Raw genomic sequence first — 19,396 nt, 5'->3', positions numbered from 1 at the left:
GGCCATTGCTTCTTAGCCCCAAAGGGCTTTGGGGTGCAGCAGCTGGAGATATTTTGCACAATCCACCCCAGTGGTCTGCAAAACGCTTCCTGGAATGTACTGTATGCCCAAACTGTACCACTGTGCAGAGGAACACTGATCGTCATTTCCCCTGTTTTTTTTTTGTACACAGCTAGAGACTGTTGTAAATAAGCGGTATAGAAAAAGTCGAAAGTAAAGTTGTCGAAGCTTCTACCACGTCCCTTTCGCACCAGCACCTTCTCTTCCCACCCCGTTTTTCCTTTTGTTCGAGCCTGAGGAAGAGTTCTGTGAGGCTCTTTGGTACTGCGAGACTCGTCGGGCGGGTCGTTTGGGGGCCGCAGCGGTCACCGGAGCCGACGGCTGTTCCCTCGGCGAAGGGCTCGAGAGAGTCACGGGCAAAGAGAATGATCAGGCTCAGGAAAGAAGGTGGGCGGCACCAACCTTGTCCTTGGTTTCCCCGATTATTATGGGATAGGGTGCGGCGCGTGGTTGGGCGTGCGATCCAGAAGGGGGGGCAGCTGTGCTCGGCGCTGCACGGCCTCTCTCCCCTCCCCCTCCGGAGGGTGTGGTTGTGTCAGCTTTGCGCCCTTTCGGTGACTCCTCCAGAGCTTGCTGCTCCCGAGAGGCGGAGCGGCGGGCGGGATCCGCCCAAGGCCACCTGAGACAAGAAGGCAGGCAGTGAAGGAAATAAGGGGCGGCCGGCGGCGGTGGGGATCGAGAGCGAAAGAAGCTGGACGTTTCGGCGAGCTAGCCAGGGAGCAGGAAGCGGCTGCCGGGGGTCCCTCGACGGGCGCATGGTGAGCTTTCGTGTCCCGGCTGGCAGCCGCTGGGGCGCCAACAGAGCGGTCCGTGGGTGCGCGTCCCTCGCTCGTTCTGCGCGCCCCGGGTCTGCCGGCGCCGCGCCTCGACGTAGCCGGGCCGCGGGGAATTGTCGCGGCGGGCCAAGACGAGGAGGGCGCCAATCCTCGCCACGTCAAGGGGCCCGGAGGCAGGCGGTCCTCTGGAGGCCGCCTTCCTGCCTCCGCGACCCTCCAGGCCGGGAGCTGTGCGCGCCCTCGTGTGGCGGGCGCTTGGGGTCTCCGCGCTCCGGCTGGAGCCGGGCTCCCTGGCTTTGCGCGCCCGCCTGCCAGACCTCCCCCGCTGTGCCTCCCTCGGAGCCGGGGCCGGGCTTGGCCGGCGTCGGGGCTTGGCGCCGGGCTTTGGAGGAGGGCGTCGAGAGGGGCTCTTGGTTGGGGCCTCTCGAAACCGGCTTTGCGGGGTTTTGTGTTTTTGTTCGCTCTCCCTCGGCCGTGACTCGAGCCCGGCCCTTGCCTGAGCTCCGCGCCCGGCCCCTTCCTGGCTTTCTGACCCGAGGCCACGTACCTTGAACGCTGGTCTTCTTAGGCCTCAAACCAACATTTTAATCCCTGCATCAGGCCACGGTGGGGCACTGAAATCTTGCTTCCCTCCCAGTCATTGGGGTACCTCAAAGGTCATTTAGTCCAAACCCATCTGATGCAAGAAAGCCCCTTCCACAGCATCCACAGTAGGTCGTCGCCCAACTGCTGGTTAAGAACCCCTAACAAAGGAGAACCCACCACCTCTGGAGGCAGCCTGCCTCATCAACGTACAGTCCTTATTGCTAGGATGTTTCTCCTGATGTTTAATCTCATCTTTAAAACTGTATTCAGTTGTCCTTTTCTCTTCTGGGATTCTCCAGACTGTAGCCTCTATTCTGCAACCTGTTGCTCTTCAGATGTTTTAGAGTACAACTCCTGTCCATTCAGGAGTTCCTTCCTGTCCATTGTTTGATGTCGGAGCTGATGGGAGTTGTAGTCCAAAACATCTGAAGAGCAACAGGTTGGGGAAGGCTCCTCTGTCTCACCTCCATTTTCTGGTTATTCTTGCATCAGTTATTCATTAGCTTTGTAGCCGTTTTTTAAATATGGAAAGAGGTTTTTTTATGGCCTTTCTTCTTGACTGTTGTCACGACAACCTTGTGAGGCAAGTTCCTTCTGCAAGGGTGAGGACCCACATCAGAGATGTACTTGGACTTGTGTGTAAGTGCGAGACTGTGCAGGGGTCTGAACCTCATGGGGCAGCCTCAAGACTTCATCTGAGCTGAGGTGTGCCTTTCACGGAGAGTGAATTGAGCAGCCTCAGGGTGACTGTAGGTGGTGGTATTATTATTACTATTACTATTATTATTATTATTTAGAGAAACAAGCACAGGATATGTTGGGTCCATGGAAAGTGCCGTGAAAGGGTTAACACCCCCCATTGCCTTGATCCAGACTTACGGACTCCCTTTTTGCATCTCCCAGCAAATAGTTTCCTCCTGTTCCTGGTCTGCAGACAAGGCCGCTGTTCATTCTAGGCCCTGGTGGTGGTGGTGGTGCTGCTGCGTGGGATGTCCCACTCAGGTCTTGTTGGCAAAGCTGCCAAAAGGATGCTCCAAGAGGAGGCAGTGCTGGCCAGCCTCTCGTGCTGTGGAATTGTGGATTTCGAAATGCCAGCTCTCCAGGAAAGCCAATTCCAACCGCTCCAGGGTCAGTCCTCTACGCAGTCCTATGCTGTTTGGCTCGGTGCCGGCCCAAAGCATTTTTCTGCCTGAAGTGGAGCCCAAATACACCCCACCCCGCTAGGACCAGCGCCTCTTGGTGCATCGTTTGGACATCAGTTCCTGCCTTAGTTGCGCTCCGTCCTTTTCTCTCCCCCCCCCGTACCGCCTAAAGCAGGTTGCTTCAGCCTGCAGCGTGCCATGGAAGGCCAGCCGTGGCTTTGCTCCTCAGTGGGCTGTCTCTGCGCTTCCGGAGAAGTGGGTTGGGACGATTGTTAGTCCTCCCTCCATTGGTGGGTGAAACAAGGAAGGTCAGCCCAAGGCATTTTGCTGCCTGAGGCGAAGTGCAAAATGGCACCCCTCTCCCATTCCATGTACAAAGACGGACTGGGCAGGCAGCTGAATTGTGCTCCACATTGGTGACGGAGCATCTTCCTCCTCTGCGCAGGAGCAGGCTGGTTTGGGAGGCACCGGCTGCCCATGTGGCACGTGCAGCTCTGTCTTCCAACAGAGGCGAGTGGACGGGGGCCACCACTGCCCAAGACCACGCTGTCTTTCACCTCCCAGCTACCACACTAGCACTTTGTGGGGTTTGGGGGCCCATGTGTGCCCCCCCCCAAAAGCTAACTCTGCCCAGATACACCCAGCAAGTTAACCCTTCTTGGCCTTGCAATATTTTGCTTCTTCAACTTCTTCAAAGAGACTCTCAAGTACAAGACTGCTTGGCTGAGGTCCTCTTTTCCGTGTGGGCGTCCCCTCAGCTGTGACATTTTTTTTTTCTGACTAGGAAATTTTGTGCTCTGAAAGTGCTTTCATGAAAAGGATTGATGAGGGTTGTTTTGGGGCTTTATAATCAGAACTGCTGGCTGGGAGTCCAGAGTCTGTGAGTTCAAATCCCCGCTCGGGTCTCCTGGGTGCCAAGGGCCAGCTAAAGATCACCCCACAGGGAGTGGCTCAGGGGTTACGTGCCCTGCCACCTGTGCAGCCGTGGGCAAGCTGCAGAGTCCCAAGGAGCCCAGTTGCCCCCCAGCTGGCAGTTGCGGACAAGGAAGGGGCTGGCTTGTGCAGCGGTGGGAAGCTGAGCAGCCCCTAGCCAGCTGGGGCGGACTAGCCTCAGAGGGAGGCAATGGTAAGCCCCCTCTGGATACCGCTTACCATGAAAAACCTATTCCTAGGGTCGCCATAAGTGGGAATCAAGTTGAAGGCAGTCCATTTCAATCAAAACGTGGCTATGCAAGCTCTCATACTTGAATTTGGCTGCTAAAGAACAAATTCAATCCTCTTATGTTAATATTCTTAACATAATATGCATTATAAACCATCCCCATTTTCTCAGCTCCCACAATTATGTTTACACTCCTTCAAGGCTGGTGCAAAGTTTTGGCTGCAGCTCTTAACAGTCTCTGCTCAACTGGCGTTCACTGTTTGTAGCTACTGGAGTCTGAAGGGACAGTCAAGCCATTGGTGGGCGCGGCCTGAGGCAAAAGTGGGTGGAGCAACAGAGGTGTCTCTTCTTAGCTTTGGACTGAAAGTGGCATTTAGTTAGGAGTCGCTATGCAGCCCCCCCACCCCTCACCCAAAGCATCTCTCCATGCAGACAAAGAAGGGGTGTTTTAGAGTTCAAGAGCACATTCCAGTCAGGCAAAGGCACTCGAGGGGGTATGGAGCAGGGTCGAGGCCTGGGCAGAGTCCCAAGGGCCACATTCAGACTGTGGCCCTGAGGTTCCGGCCCCGGATGTAAGGTGATGCTACTCTGCTATAGAGCCTGATCACCATCTGGGAGGTGGTTGAGATTTCTGGCCACCAAGGTAGTATATGGAGAGTGTCTTGCTTATATTAAGAAGTGATACGTTGCCTGCCAATAAACAAAATATTTTTAGGATGGCATATAAATATAAAATAGAGTGAAATAGGCAGAAAACGCTGCTGGAATCGAAATCTGGCAAATAAAAGCAGAACTGTAGGAGGGAAAGTGCACATTGAGAGACAAAATGCTGTGAAGGGAGGGGATCAGAAAGAGGTGAGTGTAAGTGGTAGGTAAATCTCGCAGGAGAAATCCTGCCCCAAGAACAGGATGGTTCCTGGGAAGCCCTTGGCCAAACCTGTTCAAGCTTGTCTTTTAAGGTCCACTTCAGCAGAGGTGGACAAACTGCAGGGCTACTGGCTGGTTACTATGGACTGCTTTGCACCTGCTGATTTCTGGGATTCTTGCAAAGAATGTTGGACTTGCACTTTAGTCTCACCCAGCAATCCACTTCTGATGCTCTTAAGAGATCCTGAGTTGCTTTGTAAATTTAACCACCTTTACAAAGGTCAAATGGGCCATGGGAGTTCTAATAAAAAGAGTAGACCTTGCAACAGGGCCGCATTATGACTTTTGTGGGCCATAGCACTTTTGCCTTCATGGGCCCCTCCCACCATAATAACATCAATATTAAAAATTATTTTTGATATAACTTTAAATACTTCAACATTTTGTTTTTTTCTGTTTTAGGCAAAATTTAATAGATTTTTGTGGGCCCTAAAGGTTTCATTTTTTTCTGATCTGAGAAAAAAAATAAAACATTTTCTTCGACCCTAAAAGTTCATTTTTTCCCTTCTGATTTTAAAAGAGATTAAAACATTTTCGTGGGCCCCTAAAAGTATTGTGAGCCCTAGGCACTGTGCCTACTGTGCCGAATGGAGAAGTCAGCCCTGCCTTGCAAAACTGACGCTGGCCCACCCTTGCACTTCAGCTTTATCCGTGGCAGAAACGTAGTGCCCTTTTGTGGTTGCAGGTTTGTGGGAGGAAAGCAGGTGGAGTAATTCTTATGCAGCTTGTCTTCCAGCTAGTACAAAGCAATTGCGCGCAGTGGCACAGAGAAGCCCTGTGTGAGCTGACTTTTTCTTTGTTGCCTCTGACCCAAGGCCATAGATCTCACTGGACTGCCAGACAGAACACTCGAAAACAAAACTGGGGAGTGTCTGAAAGGAAACAGACACTTTCTGTCCTGTAGAAATCCAAGGCTCACCTATCATATTTCAGAAGACTCTCTGGAGGAAGAGACACCGCATGTAGCCCTTGGTTACTTCCTGGGCAGCTCTGCCCATTTTCCCCTGCTGCCAAGGATTGGTGGGGTGGGGAGGATAAAGCCTCCCCCCAAAAAAAGAGCAGTTCTGATGTTGGGGCTGATGGGAGTCACAGTCAAGAACATCTGGAGAGTGCCAGGTTGGAGAAGACTGCCCTGATGTATGTGTGGCCCTCCTGAAACCCAAGCTGTGCTCTTGCTGCCTGTATAGCAGCTGCCCAGAGCGGCTCTGCTGGTTCTGGGAGATGCTTGACATACTCTGCATATCTGTGGAGTGTGTGTGTGTGTGACTCCACATGCAGGCTGGACGGAACGCCTTTTGAATCTTTTCTCCCAGCATCCTTAAATGTGTATGGACCATGAGTTGGGACTCTTTTTTTGTTGTTCTCTAGTTTTCAGGTTTGGGAAGTTACAGAGTGCATTTAATGTGCTCCTGACAGCTGGTTGAAGCAGGAGTCGTTGTCCCTAGCCCTTGGAGGTTTTGCTGTTTGTTGTAGAATTTCCCACAAAACTCTTATCTTCCCCTCTCCCCCCCCCCATAGTTACCTCCTCCAGGAGGTACAACCTGTTTTTAAAAGGCTCCAGGCTAGAAATTAAATTCCAGTGGCTCTGTGACGTCTGAAATTGGATCCATCCATATTTGCTTATCTGCCATAGTACCAAAAACAAGACACTGATGATTCAGTCTAACAACCTTGCTGGTATATGGAAAGCTGCAATTAGTTAGAAAAATGAGCCTGTAATTAATATACTTCCGTTCCACCAAATGATTATTTTGATGAAAGTGATGCCGTGCTTAATAGAAACACAAGTCAGGCTGAATTCTGAATTCAGCTACAGTCTCCTTTGTTTGGCCATTGCAGGGACTGCCCTAATTGATCTTGGTTCTTCTTTTCTGCAACAGTAATTCCCAAACTGTGAAATTGATCCAGTGATGACCAGTTCTTGTATGCCAGAAAGAGCTCCCTTTGGTAGAGGCTTCCCATTGTTTCTCTGCACGTTGCAGTTCTCCATCTTTGCCACCTTCCAGCTGGTATCTCCTGGGGACCAGATATTTTGCTATAGCTCTGCAGTTTGTTAGTCTGTAAGGTGCTACAAGATTTTTGTTGGTTTTATTGCAATGCCAGCCTGGAGCCCTCTAGCAGTTTTGGATTATGATTCCCGTCATCAACAGTCAGCTCAGCTGTGCTAGCTGGGGCTGATGGGAGTTGTAGTGTAAAACATCTGGAAGGCACCAGGCTGACAAAGGGAGTAGTAGACTAGCCTGGCTGCCAAGCTGGTGGGCATGACGGTATAATTCTGTTAATTCAGACACAGAATTGCAGCAGCACTCTCAGGAAGCTCTCTGTTGCCTCTCTGCATCAGTCCTGTCCCGGGCTGGCCTCGTTCCAGTCGGGAGGCCCACATACAGAAACCTGCGAATGAACTTTGAGAGTGATTGGTAACTACTCCTGCACATTCTATATACCCTTCTTGAAAAGAGTCAGGTCTGCCTCCAACTTTAGCTCAGAAACTGTCTTGGTGTTCCGAAATCGTGGGTGTGGTGATTGCAAGCTCCACTTCTAGAGCGGGAGAGTTTGGCTGTTTGGTTTCAGTCCTTGCATTCTAGTGTGGTCATCTGACTCTGAGAATTACCGAGGAAACAACTATGTGGAAATCTTGGGCAAGTGCAGTGATACTGTGATTACATCTTTATGAACAGCGATGACAAACCTTTTGCTTAGGACAAGTATTGTTTGATCTCTTTAGCCGTATCTAGCGCTCTTGGTATTCCAGAGAGGTTTCTAATAACACTAGCGACCACTGTGCTGCATTTAAGGTGTGGCATACTTAAAATAATAAAGTATTTCTTCACACAGTGCACACTTAAAACTTTAGGATTTGCTCCCAGAGGAGGCAGCAATGGCCACCAACTTGGATGGCTTTATAAGAGGATTAGAAAAATCCATGGAGGAGAGGGCCATCAGTGGCTACAAGGCACGATGGCTATGCTCTGCCTCCGAATCCCGGTTGTTGCAGGTCAAATATGACTTCTAGGAAAGAAGAAGAGTAAAAGAGCTGCCTCAAACCATGGAACTCCACCAGTCCTCCGCAAGTGACAAAGGCCAAAGAGATGGATTGTACTTACGTATTTAAGTTTCAATTATTTCTTTTGTAATATTGAATTTATTTTATGTTTGCTAAATTGTTTACTTTTGTCTTATTTGAATGTATTCCTATGTTTTGCAAACTGACTTCTCTCCCCTCCCCTAGTGCTTTTATTTTGAGTGTTTGTTCTAAGCCACTTTGGGCACACGTCACTGTGGAAAGGGGGCATATGTTGTTGTTATGTGCCTCCAAGTCGACTACGACTTATGGCGACCCTATGAATCAGTGACCTCCAAGAGCATCTGTCGTGAACCACCCTGCTCAGATCTTGTAAGTTCAGGTCTGTGGCTTCCTTTATGGAATCAATCCATCTCTTGTTTGGCCTTCCTCTTTTTCTACTCTCTTCTGTTTTTCCCAGCATTATTGTCTTTTCTAGTGAATCATATCTTCTCATTATGTGCCCAAAGTATGATCATTTTAGCTTCTAGTGACAGTTCTGGCTTAATTTGTTCTAACACCCAATTATTTGTCTTTTTCGCAGTCCATGGTATGCGCAACGCTCTCCTCCAATGCCACATTTCAAATGAGTTGATTTTTCTCTTATCCGCCTTTTTCACTGTCCAATTTTCACATCCATACATAGAGATCGGGCATACCATGGTCTGAATGATCCTGACTTTGGTGTTCAGTGATACATCTTTGCATTTGAGGACCTTTTCTAGTTCTCTCACAGCTGCCCTCCCCAGTCCTAGCCTTCTTCTGATTTCTTGACTATTGTCTCCATATTGGTTAATGACTGTGCTAAGGTATTGATAATCCTTGACAAGTTCAATGTCTTCATTGTCAACTGTAAAGTTGCATAAATCTTCTGTTGTCATTACTTTAGTCTTTTTGACGTTCAGCTGTAGTCCTGCTTTTGTGCTTTCCTCTTTAACTTTCATAAGCATTCGTTTCAAATCATTACTGGTTTCTGCTAAGAGTATGGTGTCTGCATATCTTAAATTTTTAATGTTTCTCCCTCCAATTTTCACACCTCCTTCTTGGTCCAATCCTGCTTTCCGTATGATATGTTCTGCATACAGATTAAACAAATAGGGTGATAAAATACAACCCTGTCTCACACCCTTTCTGATGGGGAACCAATTGGTTTCTCCATATTCTGTCCTGACAGTAGCCTCTTGCCCAGAGTATAGGTTGCGGATCAGGACAATCAGATGCTGTGGCACCCCCATTTCTTTTAAAGCATTCCATAGTTTCTCATGATCTACACAGTCAAAGGGTTTGCTGTACTCTATAAAGCGCAGGGTGATTTTCTTCTGAAATTCCTTGGTCCGTTCCATTATCCAACATATGTTTGTGATATGATCTCTGGTACCTCTTCCCTTTCTAAATCCAGCTTGGACGTCTGGCATTTCTTGCTCCATATATGGCAAGAGCCTTTGTTGTAGAATCTTAAGCATTACTTTACTTGCATGGGATATTAAGGCAATAGTTCGATAATTACTGCATTCCCTGGGACCCCCTTCTTTGGAATTGGGATGTATATGGAACACTTCCAGTCTGTGGGCCATTGTTTAGTTTTCCATATGTCTTGACAGATTTTAGTCAAAATTTGGACTGATTCAGTCTCAGTAGCTTGTAGCAACTCTATTGGTATGCCATCTATTCCTGGTGATTTGTTTCTTCCAAGTATTTTAAGAGCAGCTTTCACCTCGCATTCTAAAATTTCTGGTTCTTCATCATATGGTTCCTCCGTGAATGAATCTGCCATCCTGGCATCTCTTTTATAGAGTTCTTCGGTGTATTGCTTCCATTTTCCTTTTATTTCATCTGTCAGTCAGTGTGTTCCCCTGTTGATTATTCAACATCCCTACTCTTGGTTTAAATTTCCCTTTCATTTCTCTAATCTTTTGGAACAGGGCTCTTGTTCTACCCTTTTTGTTGTCCTCTTCTATTTCTATACAGTAACTATTGTAATAGTTCTCTTTGTCCCTACGTACTAGTCGCTGTATTGTTGCATTTATGGTTCTGACTGTGTTTCTATCTCCTTTTGCTTTCCTTCTCTCTTTAACCATTTGAAGAGTTTCTTCAGTCATCCATTGGGGTCTTTCTCTCTTTTTAGCTAGAGGTATTGTCTTTTTGCATTCTTCTCTGATAACACCTCTGACTTCATTCCATAGTTCTTCTGGTTCTCTGTCAACTAAGTTTAAAGCCTCAAACCTGTTCCTTATTTGATCTTTATATGCTTCTGGGATGTTATTTAAATTGCATTTTGGCATTATGATTGCTTTGTTGGTCTTATAAATAAACCCAGTCAATCAATCGGGGGGAGGGTGCTGTTGTGCTCAGGGCCTCTTTGTGGGCTTCCCAGAGGCATCTAGTTGGCCACTATGTGAACAGGATACTGGACTGCATGGACCTTTGGCCCCATCCAGCAGCCAGGCTCTTCTGATGCTCTTATAATGAAGAAATATGGCACACTGTTAATAACTGTAGCGTCAGAGCATCTATATGGTCTAACCTCTTTCAAGTGCTCTTGCTTGACTGGAATGTATCCTAAACTGGGATAATGCATCCTCTCTCCCTCTCCCCCCCCCCGTGCGTGACAGAGACAGTTAGTGAGTGAATGAGAGAGAGAGGGGGGGGGTTAAACCTCTGAGGTATGCGTAGCTGGAATATAGTAGGCAAAAGTAAGCATTTATATCCATTTCTCTACTCACTTTGCCTCTAGCTCTGCCCACCATTGACATGTGCCATCCTCCAAATGGTCCTTGGACTCAAAAAGGTTGCCCACCTCTCCTCTAGCGGCTAAGTCAATCGTTCACAAACTGTGGAACAGGTCTCACTTCAGTGGGGAGGAATAGGATCTTAAGAACTTAAGAAGAGCCTGCTGGATCAGAGGGGAGGGGCATCTAGTCCAGTATCCTGATCTCAGGGTGGCCAATCAGATGCCCCAATGGGACGCCCGCAAGCAGGAACTGGGCGCAAGAGCACTGTCCCCTCCTGCACTTCCCAGTAACTGGTATTCAGAAGCTTACCACCTTCAACAGTGAAGGGAGAACAAAGGGTTGTTGTCAGCTGAGTCCTACTCGGAGTAGGAATGGAAATGGACTGCCTTCAAGTCGATCCTGACTTATGGTGATCCTATGAATAGGGATTTCATGGTAAGCAGTATTCAGAGGGCCCATTGCCTCCCTCTGAGGCTAGTCCTCCCCAGCTGGCCAGGGCCTGCTCAGCTTGCCACAGTTGCACAAGCCAGCCCCTTTGTCCGCAATTGGCAGCTGGGGGGCAACTGAGCTCCTTGGGACTATGCCGCTTGCCCACAGCTGCACAGGTGGCAGGGCACGTAACTCCTGAACCACTCCCTGTGGGGTGATCTTTAGCTGGCCCCTGACACCCAGGAGACCTGAGCAGGGATTTGAACTCACAGACTCTGGACTCCCAGCCAGGCTCTCCTCTCCACTGTGCAATACCAGCTTTTCCTACTCAGAGTAGACCCACTGAAATTAATGAACCTAAGTCAGTCATATCGATTAACTTCAGTGGGTCTGCCCTGACTAGCATTGAATACCACCCATTGGCATTGTGGCTAATAGCCACTGATAGCCTTATTCTCGTCCGTGCATTTTCTAATCTTCCTTTAAAGCCATCCAAGTTGGTGGCCATCACTGTGTCCTGTGATGTCTGCCCTGAATCTTCCAACATTCACCTTCCTTGAATGTCCACGAGTTCTAGTGTTAAGAGAAAGGGAGAAAAACTTTCCTCTGTCCACTTTCTCCATGCCATGCATAATTTTATACACTTCTATCATGTCGCCTCTTTCTCACCTTTTCTGTAAAGTAACTAAAGAGCCCCAAATGCTGCAACCTTTCCTCACAGGGGAGTCACTCCATCCTCTTGATCATCTTGGTTGCCCTTTTCTGAACCTTTTCCAGCTCTACAGTATCCTTTTTGAGGTGAGGCGACCAGAACTGTACTCAGTATTCCAAATAACGGCATTATGATATCGGCAGCTTTATTTACAATTCCTTTCCTAATGATCCCTAGCTTGGAGTTTTTCACACTGCTGCACACCAGGTCATCATCGTCTTCGAGCTTGAGACAGGTTGAGTCTTTGTTCCTCTTCCTGCTGTCTGGAATGCTCTCTGGAAGAAGGACCTGCCACTGATCCACACTAGATTTGTGGCAGTGACTGCACCCTTGTCCATGCTCCTGGTGGGGAGGAGGGCAGCTGGTAAGTGGGAGTTTGCAGACCCCATGGGATAAGTCCACAGCCCCCAGTTTGGGAACCATTGACATAGAATCTAGCATGTTAAGCTAGTGCATGAATTTAAGGACTTAGTGCTTCAGGACGACCGATTTGAGATCTGTGCAGATGTCATACTGGGACTGGTATGCTTCCAATTAAAGGGTACTAATGAACTTAATGAAGCTCTTCTCAAAAGCATAAAAGATGCCAGGAAGATTAATCTTGTTCCATGTCACTTGAGGGGAAAATGTGAGCTGTGTTTACAGTTTGTGCCCGCACAGTAGAGTCTGCCCGTGTTCAGTTTTCTTGGAAGCACATGATAAAGCCGGCAAATGAACTTTTGAAAGCACAGAAGCAGCGGAAGTAATGGCTAAAAGTAGAGGATTTGATTCACATGAAGATTTAAGGAATGATGAAGGACAAACTGTAGTAATTAACTACTTTTCCCCCGGCATGTCTGATACTTGCAAAACTACCATCTGCAAACTGTGCTGTAACCCAGATCCATGAAGTGTGTAGCTAAAAGCACAAGAATTGCTTTGCTGGATCAGACCAAGATCCTTTTGACCCAGCATTCTGCCTGATAGTGGCCAGCTAGATGCCTCTGAAGGCTCCTAAGCAAGCCTCAATGGAGGTCCTCCCCTTGTTTGTGCTCAGCACCTGGTATGCAGTGGTATACTGGCTCTGTTCATAGCAGTTCCATTTAGCAATCAAGGCTAATGATTTCTGATAAACCTGCCCTCCATGAATTTGTCTTACCTTCCCCCCCCTTTTAAAGCCATATCAGTGGCTGTCACCATGTCTTGTGGTATGTGGAATTGGTACACATCCTTTGTTGTAAGTTGCTGCACAATTTTATGTGGAAAGGCAGCATATAAATAAGATGATGATGATGATGATAGCCCCATCATCACAAAGCGGTGGGGGTGGGGTGAGGAAGACCTAGGAAGCTGCCTTACATGAGGCCAGGTGCTTTGTCCATCTAGCCTAGTGTTGCTTACTCTGACTGGCAGCAGCTCCAGGGAATAAGGCAGGGTCTTTCCCATCATGTGCTGCCTGAGAGCCTTTTAACCAACTTGAGATGTCAAGGATTGAACCTGGGACCGAGCTGCACACAAGGATCCCTGTGCCCTTGTCTCTGGAACGCTTGGGTGGTGCTGGGTTGGGAAGGCAGGTGGTGACAGAGTAAGTTTCAAAGTGGGGCTTTCCGTTTCAAAACATCTGAGGAACTCTGAGGCAGGGTTAGGGTGAAAGTGGCATTTCTGGTACGACAGCAGCCTGATCATACTGATCAAATGTAGCTCCCCTTTTCAAAAGGTTTCTTGGTGCAAGGCCAAGGGATTAATTTCAGCTCTCTTCCTCTTCGGTGCCCTTTGCTTTGTTTACATGCATGCCTTGGGTCTTGTGCTTTCCCTGTGCAGGTGGCGTTTGCACGAGGCAGCCTCCTCAGTGACAGATTTTGGGCCCCATTAAGGAGGGAGAAAGAACATAAGAAGAGCCTGCTGGATCAGGCCAGTGGCCCATCTAGTCCAGCATCCTGTTCTCACATGGCCAACCCACGAGGCAGCCTCCTCAGTGACAGATTTTGGGCCCCATTAAGGAGGGAGAAAGAACATAAGAAGAGCCTGCTGGATCAGGCCAGTGGCCCATCTAGTCCAGCATCCTGTTCTCACATGGCCAACCAGGTGCCCTTTGTGGGAAACCCACAAACAGGACCTGAACACAACAGCACTCTCCCCTCCTCCCCCTCCTTCAGTTTCTAGCAACTAGTATTCGGAGGTGTAATGCCTCCAATAGTGAAGGTAGAATGTAGCCATTGTGGCTAGTAGCCACTGAAAGCCTTATGCTCTATGAATTTGTCTAACCCTCTTTTAAAGCCATCCAAGTTTACGGCCATCACTGCCTCTGGGAGCGAATTCCACAGCTTAGCTTTGTGCTGTGTGTGAAGAAGTGTTTTCTTTTGTCACTCCTGAATATTCCGGTTTCATTGGATGAGCCCATGTTTTAGTATTCTGAGAAACAGAGAAAAACTGTTCTCTGTCCGCTTTCTCCACACTGTGCATAATCATAGAAGAGTAGAGTTGGAAAGGACCGATAAGGCCATTGAGTCCAACCGCCTGCTCAGTGCAGGAATCCAGCTTAAAGCATCCTCGACAGGTGGCTGTCCAGCTGCCTCTTGAAGGCCTCTAGTGTTGGAGAGCCAATCACCTCCCCAGGTCATTGGTTTCGTTGTCGTGCGGCTCTAACAGTTAGGAAATTTTTCCTGATGTTCAGCTGAAATCTGGCTTCCTGCAACTTGAACCCATTATTCCATGTCCTGCACTGTGGGATGATCAAGAAGAGATCGCGGCCCTCCTCTGTGTGACAGCCTCCTCTGTGTGACACTCTTCCTTGAAGAGTGCTATCCTATCTCCCCTCAGTCTTCTCAAGGCTTAGCATGCCCATTTCTTTCATGTCTCTCCTCACAGGGCTTTGTTTCCAGCTCCCTGATCATCCCTGTTGCCCTCTCTGAACCTGTTCCAGGTTGTCTGCATCCTTCTTAAAGTGCAGCGTCCAGAACTGGGAATCTGGGAGTCCAGAATCTTACACACTTCTATCATGCCTCCTCTTACTCGACTTTTTTTCAAAACTAAAAAGCCCTTCATGTTGAAACCTTTCCTCATTGCTCGTTTCAGTTGCCCTTCGCAACTCCAGCTCTGCAGTATCCTTTTTGAGGTGAGATGACCAGAACCGTACACAGCGTTCCAAGTGTGGTCTCACCATAGATTTGTATAAGGGCATGATGATAGTGGCAGTTGTGAGACAGATATTGGCAGAGCAGGAGCTGGGCAGACAGCGGCTCCCAGAAGCATAAATTTCCCGGATATTCTCCTTGCACAGTTCTTATTTCTAAAGATCTTTCCAGAAATGTGTTTGTTGGGGGGGTGTATATACTGGGGAGGGGGGTTCAGTTTGGGTTTTATGCTTCAGGTTGCCAACATGCTTGGGTGACCCGGCCTTCCTAAGCCCAGATCTTTCTCCTCTCCGCAGGAGGGTGGCACCGGGATGGCGAACGACCGGGTGAAGAACCTCCATAGTGAGGTGGAGGGCGTCAAGAACATCATGACCCAGAATGTGGAGCGGATGCTGGCGAGGGGCGAGAATCTGGACCATCTGCGCAACAAGACGGAGGACCTGGAGGCGACGGTGGGCTCTGAGGCGCTGGGGGGGGGGGCAGAGAAATGCTCTCTGAGCGAAGTGGCGAGGAAGTGTGGTTGCCACAGGCAGCGGCCAACTCCTTTCTCTGAGTGGGAGGGGGACTTGCCTAGTGACGGGGAAAGAAAAGGGACAGAGTCTGCGGTCAGATTTCTCCAAGGAACAAGAAAGTGTTGGGGAAAGTGACACTGGCTTCTGTGCCCCATTTGTCAGTTTCCGTGGAGTGTCCATAGTGAGGGAAGATGTTCTCCAGGTAGAAAAGCTAATGGAGGCCATGGTTGGAGGACTTGTGGCTCTTTAGATTGATCCAGTTGTGGTTTTGTTATTGCAGGCTTGGGCACATCTAGGCTGAAATCTCTCCTGACTCAAAGCAAGGCTCTGGCGCATTGCTTTTCGAGACTCTGTGATCTGCGTCAGCCATGTAACCAGTTGTTTGGAGCGGGAGCGGAGGGTGGGTGGGACATGCGAGCTAGCTGTTCTCAGGGAGCAGTGTTGGACTGGAGGCAGGCATGTGTTCAAGGAGCGCAAGTGCAGGCTGGGTGGAGCTGTTTGCAGAGTGGCTGATTAAACCTTGAGCTAGCTAGGATAGCTCCGGCCACACACTGCCCTTTGCGCAGCTGTGGTATTTATGACTCGCTAAGCAGCTTCCTTGATGGTTGATCAGCTGGCCATACTGCCTTAGGTAAGCTCAGAGCACGGAAACATGCAAGATCTTGACTGACTTTGGATTAAGTCAGTTGGGGTTGGTGGTAGGAGGGCTGCTAGGCAGCCTAGATTTGGGGTGTCTGATCAGAAAGGGGTGCCATGGAGCATAGGAATTTGCCTTATCAGGCCATTGGTCCACCTGGCTCAATCTTGTTTACACTGACAGGCAGCAATTCCAGGGTTTCAGATAGGGGTCTCTGTCCAGCATTACTGGGAGATGCTGGGAATTGAACCTGGGACCTTATGTGTACAAAGCAGATGCTCTATCACTGAGCTATGGCCCTTGGAGCCTAGGAATTTGCCTTATACTGAATCAGGCCATTGGTCCATCTAGCTTAGTATTATTCACACTGACTGGCAGCAGCTCCCCAGGCAGGGGGACTTTCCATCCCTATCTGGAGATGCTGGACATTGAACCTGGGACCTTCTGAATGCAACGCAGATGCTGTGTCGCTGAGTGATGGCCATGTATTTATTATTATTTATACAATTTATACACCTCCCCGTCATCAAGTGGTCCTATCAAATGGTGGATTAGACAATAGTAGAATGAAATATTAAATACAAAATATGAAACCTTTAGAAAATGCCAGAAACACTTTAAAGACAAAGACACAAACATTATTTCATAGGCATTTTTATCCTACTCTTAGAGGCAAAAAGTGGCTCCCAGAGTAACTTACCAAACATCAGTGAGAAGACAGTTGCTGCCTTCGGTCTCGCAGTCCAAAAGGAAAAGGGATTGGAAGGGAGGAGAGGAAAAGCAAGCTCAGGCACTCATTCACAATTACAGAGACCCTGTAGGGAACAGCAGGAATGGAAAGAATTTGGAGAAGAGCCGAAAGGTGCTGGTCTTTCAGCAGAGCTGGTGGAGAAGTCCATCTCTCTCCCTCTCTAAGCAGCCTGATGGAATGGCTGCTCTAGATAACTGTTGAAGGAGGAGCCTGATGGAGTTATAGAAGATGGAAACCAGCAATCAGATGACTGCAATGCATTATGCTTTGGACTGCCTTTGAAGATTGTTTGGAAGCTGCAACGAGTACAGTATTTTGTGGCCAGATTATTTACTGGGACAAGGCATTCTGAACATAAGACATTGATTTGGGCCTGGCTGCCAGTCAGTTTCTGAGCCCAATTTAAGTGTTGGGGTTGACCTAAAGTCTTCTACTGCCTGGGACCCCGGTGTTTCAAGGCCCATCTTGCCCCATATGAGCCTACCTGGACCTGTGATTGTCATCTGAGGCCTAATGTTTATCACCTGGGCTCCGTTGGGAGGAAGGGTGGGATAAGGTAGCCACAGCTGATGGTGGAACTGAGGTTCTCTCAAACACCCAATGGCAATCAAATCCTGTAGGTCTGTAGTGGGACTTGAGTCATATTCCTTTAGCTGTGACCATCTCTTAAGAAGAAAGCCAAGAATCTTGACCCAGGACTCAGACCCTACTTGTTCAAATCCCTTTGTTTGCATTTGTAACATCCTAAGAGATCCTAAGAGCAGCCCTGCTGGGCAGGACCAAAGGAACACTGAATCATGCTTCCTTTTTCCGGTTGATGTTTCTGGAAAGCTCACAAGGTTATGGCCCTCATTTGTTTCTCCCCTAGCACCTAATATTGAGAGAGAGACTATCCCTGTAAATGGAGGTTTCATTGAACTGTCATAGCTAATAGCCAAGGGCAGGCCAATCCCTTTTTAAGGTGATGGCTAGCACCGCCTTCTTGTGCCAGTGCGTTGGATAACGTTAATTATGCATTATGTGCAGAAGGTCTTTGTGTTCTCTGTCTCAAACTTTCTGCCTAATGCTTGGTGACAGCGAGGGGGTCTCTTCCCTCCCATGTTCATAACTGACCCCACCTCTCTCTTCCTCTCTCTCTCTCTGTTGTAGTCAGAACACTTCAAGACAACCTCCCAGAAGGTGGCGCGCAAGTACTGGTGGAAGAATGTCAAGATGATCGCCATCATCTGCGTCATCGTTGCCATTATTCTCGTCCTGATTATTCTTTTGGCCACTGGTGTCATCCCAACTTAACTCTCCCTCCTGATCTTCTCCATTCGCTCCTCTGTCTCCCGTCTGCCACCACCTCTCTAAATAGCTGAAATTACTAAGTGAGCCACAAGACACTTGGCTGAGTGCTGGGGTTACCCTCCAGCCTGCCAGTTCGGTGTGGGGAAGGTTGCCCTGTTGCCTTCCTCAAGAGCTTCTTCTCTCTTTTGCCCCAGGCCAGTAAGAATTAACGGCTTCCCTTGCACCCTCAGTCACCTGAGCCTTGTTCTCACACACACACACATCCGCCACCCCACTAGCTGCAGATTCTGGTGCCAGCAACGGCTTGCAATGCAGTTCTTATGTCTGTGTCTCCCGGTTGCTAGATTCTCTTCTTCACCTCTCCTGCTTCTCAGGCAGATCTTCAGCCGCTCCTGTCGCTGCTGCTTTTAGGAAGCTGGCCTAGCCTTCTCCATCTTAAGTAGGTGGCAGTGTTGACAAAGGAGCCAGGGAAGGGAGCATAGTTCCTGGTTGGCCAAAATGGAGCCAGGGGGCTCCCAGCCGTATCGGAGGCCCTGCGTATAAAGCTCAAATGCTGTGGGGGGAGACTCCTTGTATAGTTTCTGTGATTTTTGGTATGGGGGGGAAGGGCTGTATTCCCCTTTACAAAAGGGAGTGGGCATTAGCAAAGAGTGTGCCTGGGCATTCTAGTCACCCATGAACACCTTGGAGAGGAGATGTTTGTGCTGGGATGGCTTTAAAGAAAAGACTAAGAAGGAGGTGTTTCTCAAAGATGCTTCAAGTTTCTGCTTTTGTCACAGCTGTGTAATTAACCTCATAGGGTACCTTTTGCCATCCTGGTGCCGTCCCCATGTTTTGGACCCCTGGGGCTGATGGGAGTGGCAGTCCAAAATATGTGGAGGGCACCAGGTTGGCAAAAGTTGCTGTAGACCTTGATTCTGAGACACTGACAGACCGGATGCTTGTCCTGGGGTGTAATACCCTGAATGGAGCCAGAGGGAGCCTGGCTTCTCCCCCATCTCTCTCTGCCAGGCCTGGCTAGCATCCTCTGTTTATGCCACTCTGTATGATGGGCCTTTCAGCTTCCGTCTTTCCTGATGAAGCTCCTCTGATCTTAGCAGGGTCTCCCCTCTAGTGGATTTCCCCCCCCCCTTCATACACAGATTTGCTAGCTGTAACAGATACATTTATAAGTCATTGGCTAATACAGAAATCTGTTTAGAAGAAGTCTGCCTCTACGACTCTCATTTTGTGGCCTTGGGTCCGGTAGAAACACGTGGCGTTTTGTTTCAAAAGTAAACGGTAGCTGTGTGGGCCCGTAAGCAAGATTACAAACTCCGTATTACTAGACGACAAATGCCGCAAAATAAAGGGTGCAAGCTTTTGTGTTCTCTGGAACATTTCATTGGGCTGTTTCATTCCATTCTGGGCCAGCCTGCCAAGGGCAACGTGGGCCAGAAGCAAAAGCAGGTGGAGGAATGGCTATAAATGGTATCTTTGCACATTAGGCTAGTTTCTACATACACGC

At 48.7% G+C, this 19,396-nt stretch overlaps 1 protein-coding gene across 1 annotated transcript; it reads left to right on the top strand.

Moving 5' to 3' along the window:
• Positions 1-527: 527 nt before the first annotated feature.
• On the top strand, positions 528-19,095 carry VAMP8 (vesicle associated membrane protein 8). The gene is made up of 3 exons (XM_061592750.1): positions 528-818; positions 14,996-15,151; positions 17,749-19,095. Exons 1-3 carry the CDS (start codon positions 816-818, stop codon positions 17,890-17,892), a joined length of 303 nt encoding a protein of 100 aa, XP_061448734.1. The 5' UTR covers positions 528-815; the 3' UTR covers positions 17,893-19,095.
• Positions 19,096-19,396: the final 301 nt, after the last annotated feature.

The sequence above is a fragment of the Rhineura floridana genome, chromosome 12 (genome assembly GCF_030035675.1).
Source record: "Rhineura floridana isolate rRhiFlo1 chromosome 12, rRhiFlo1.hap2, whole genome shotgun sequence".
NCBI classification, from domain to species: domain Eukaryota; kingdom Metazoa; phylum Chordata; class Lepidosauria; order Squamata; family Rhineuridae; genus Rhineura; species Rhineura floridana.
The sequence above is the reverse complement of the archived record's forward strand: the minus strand, read 5'-3'. Positions and strand labels throughout refer to the sequence as shown.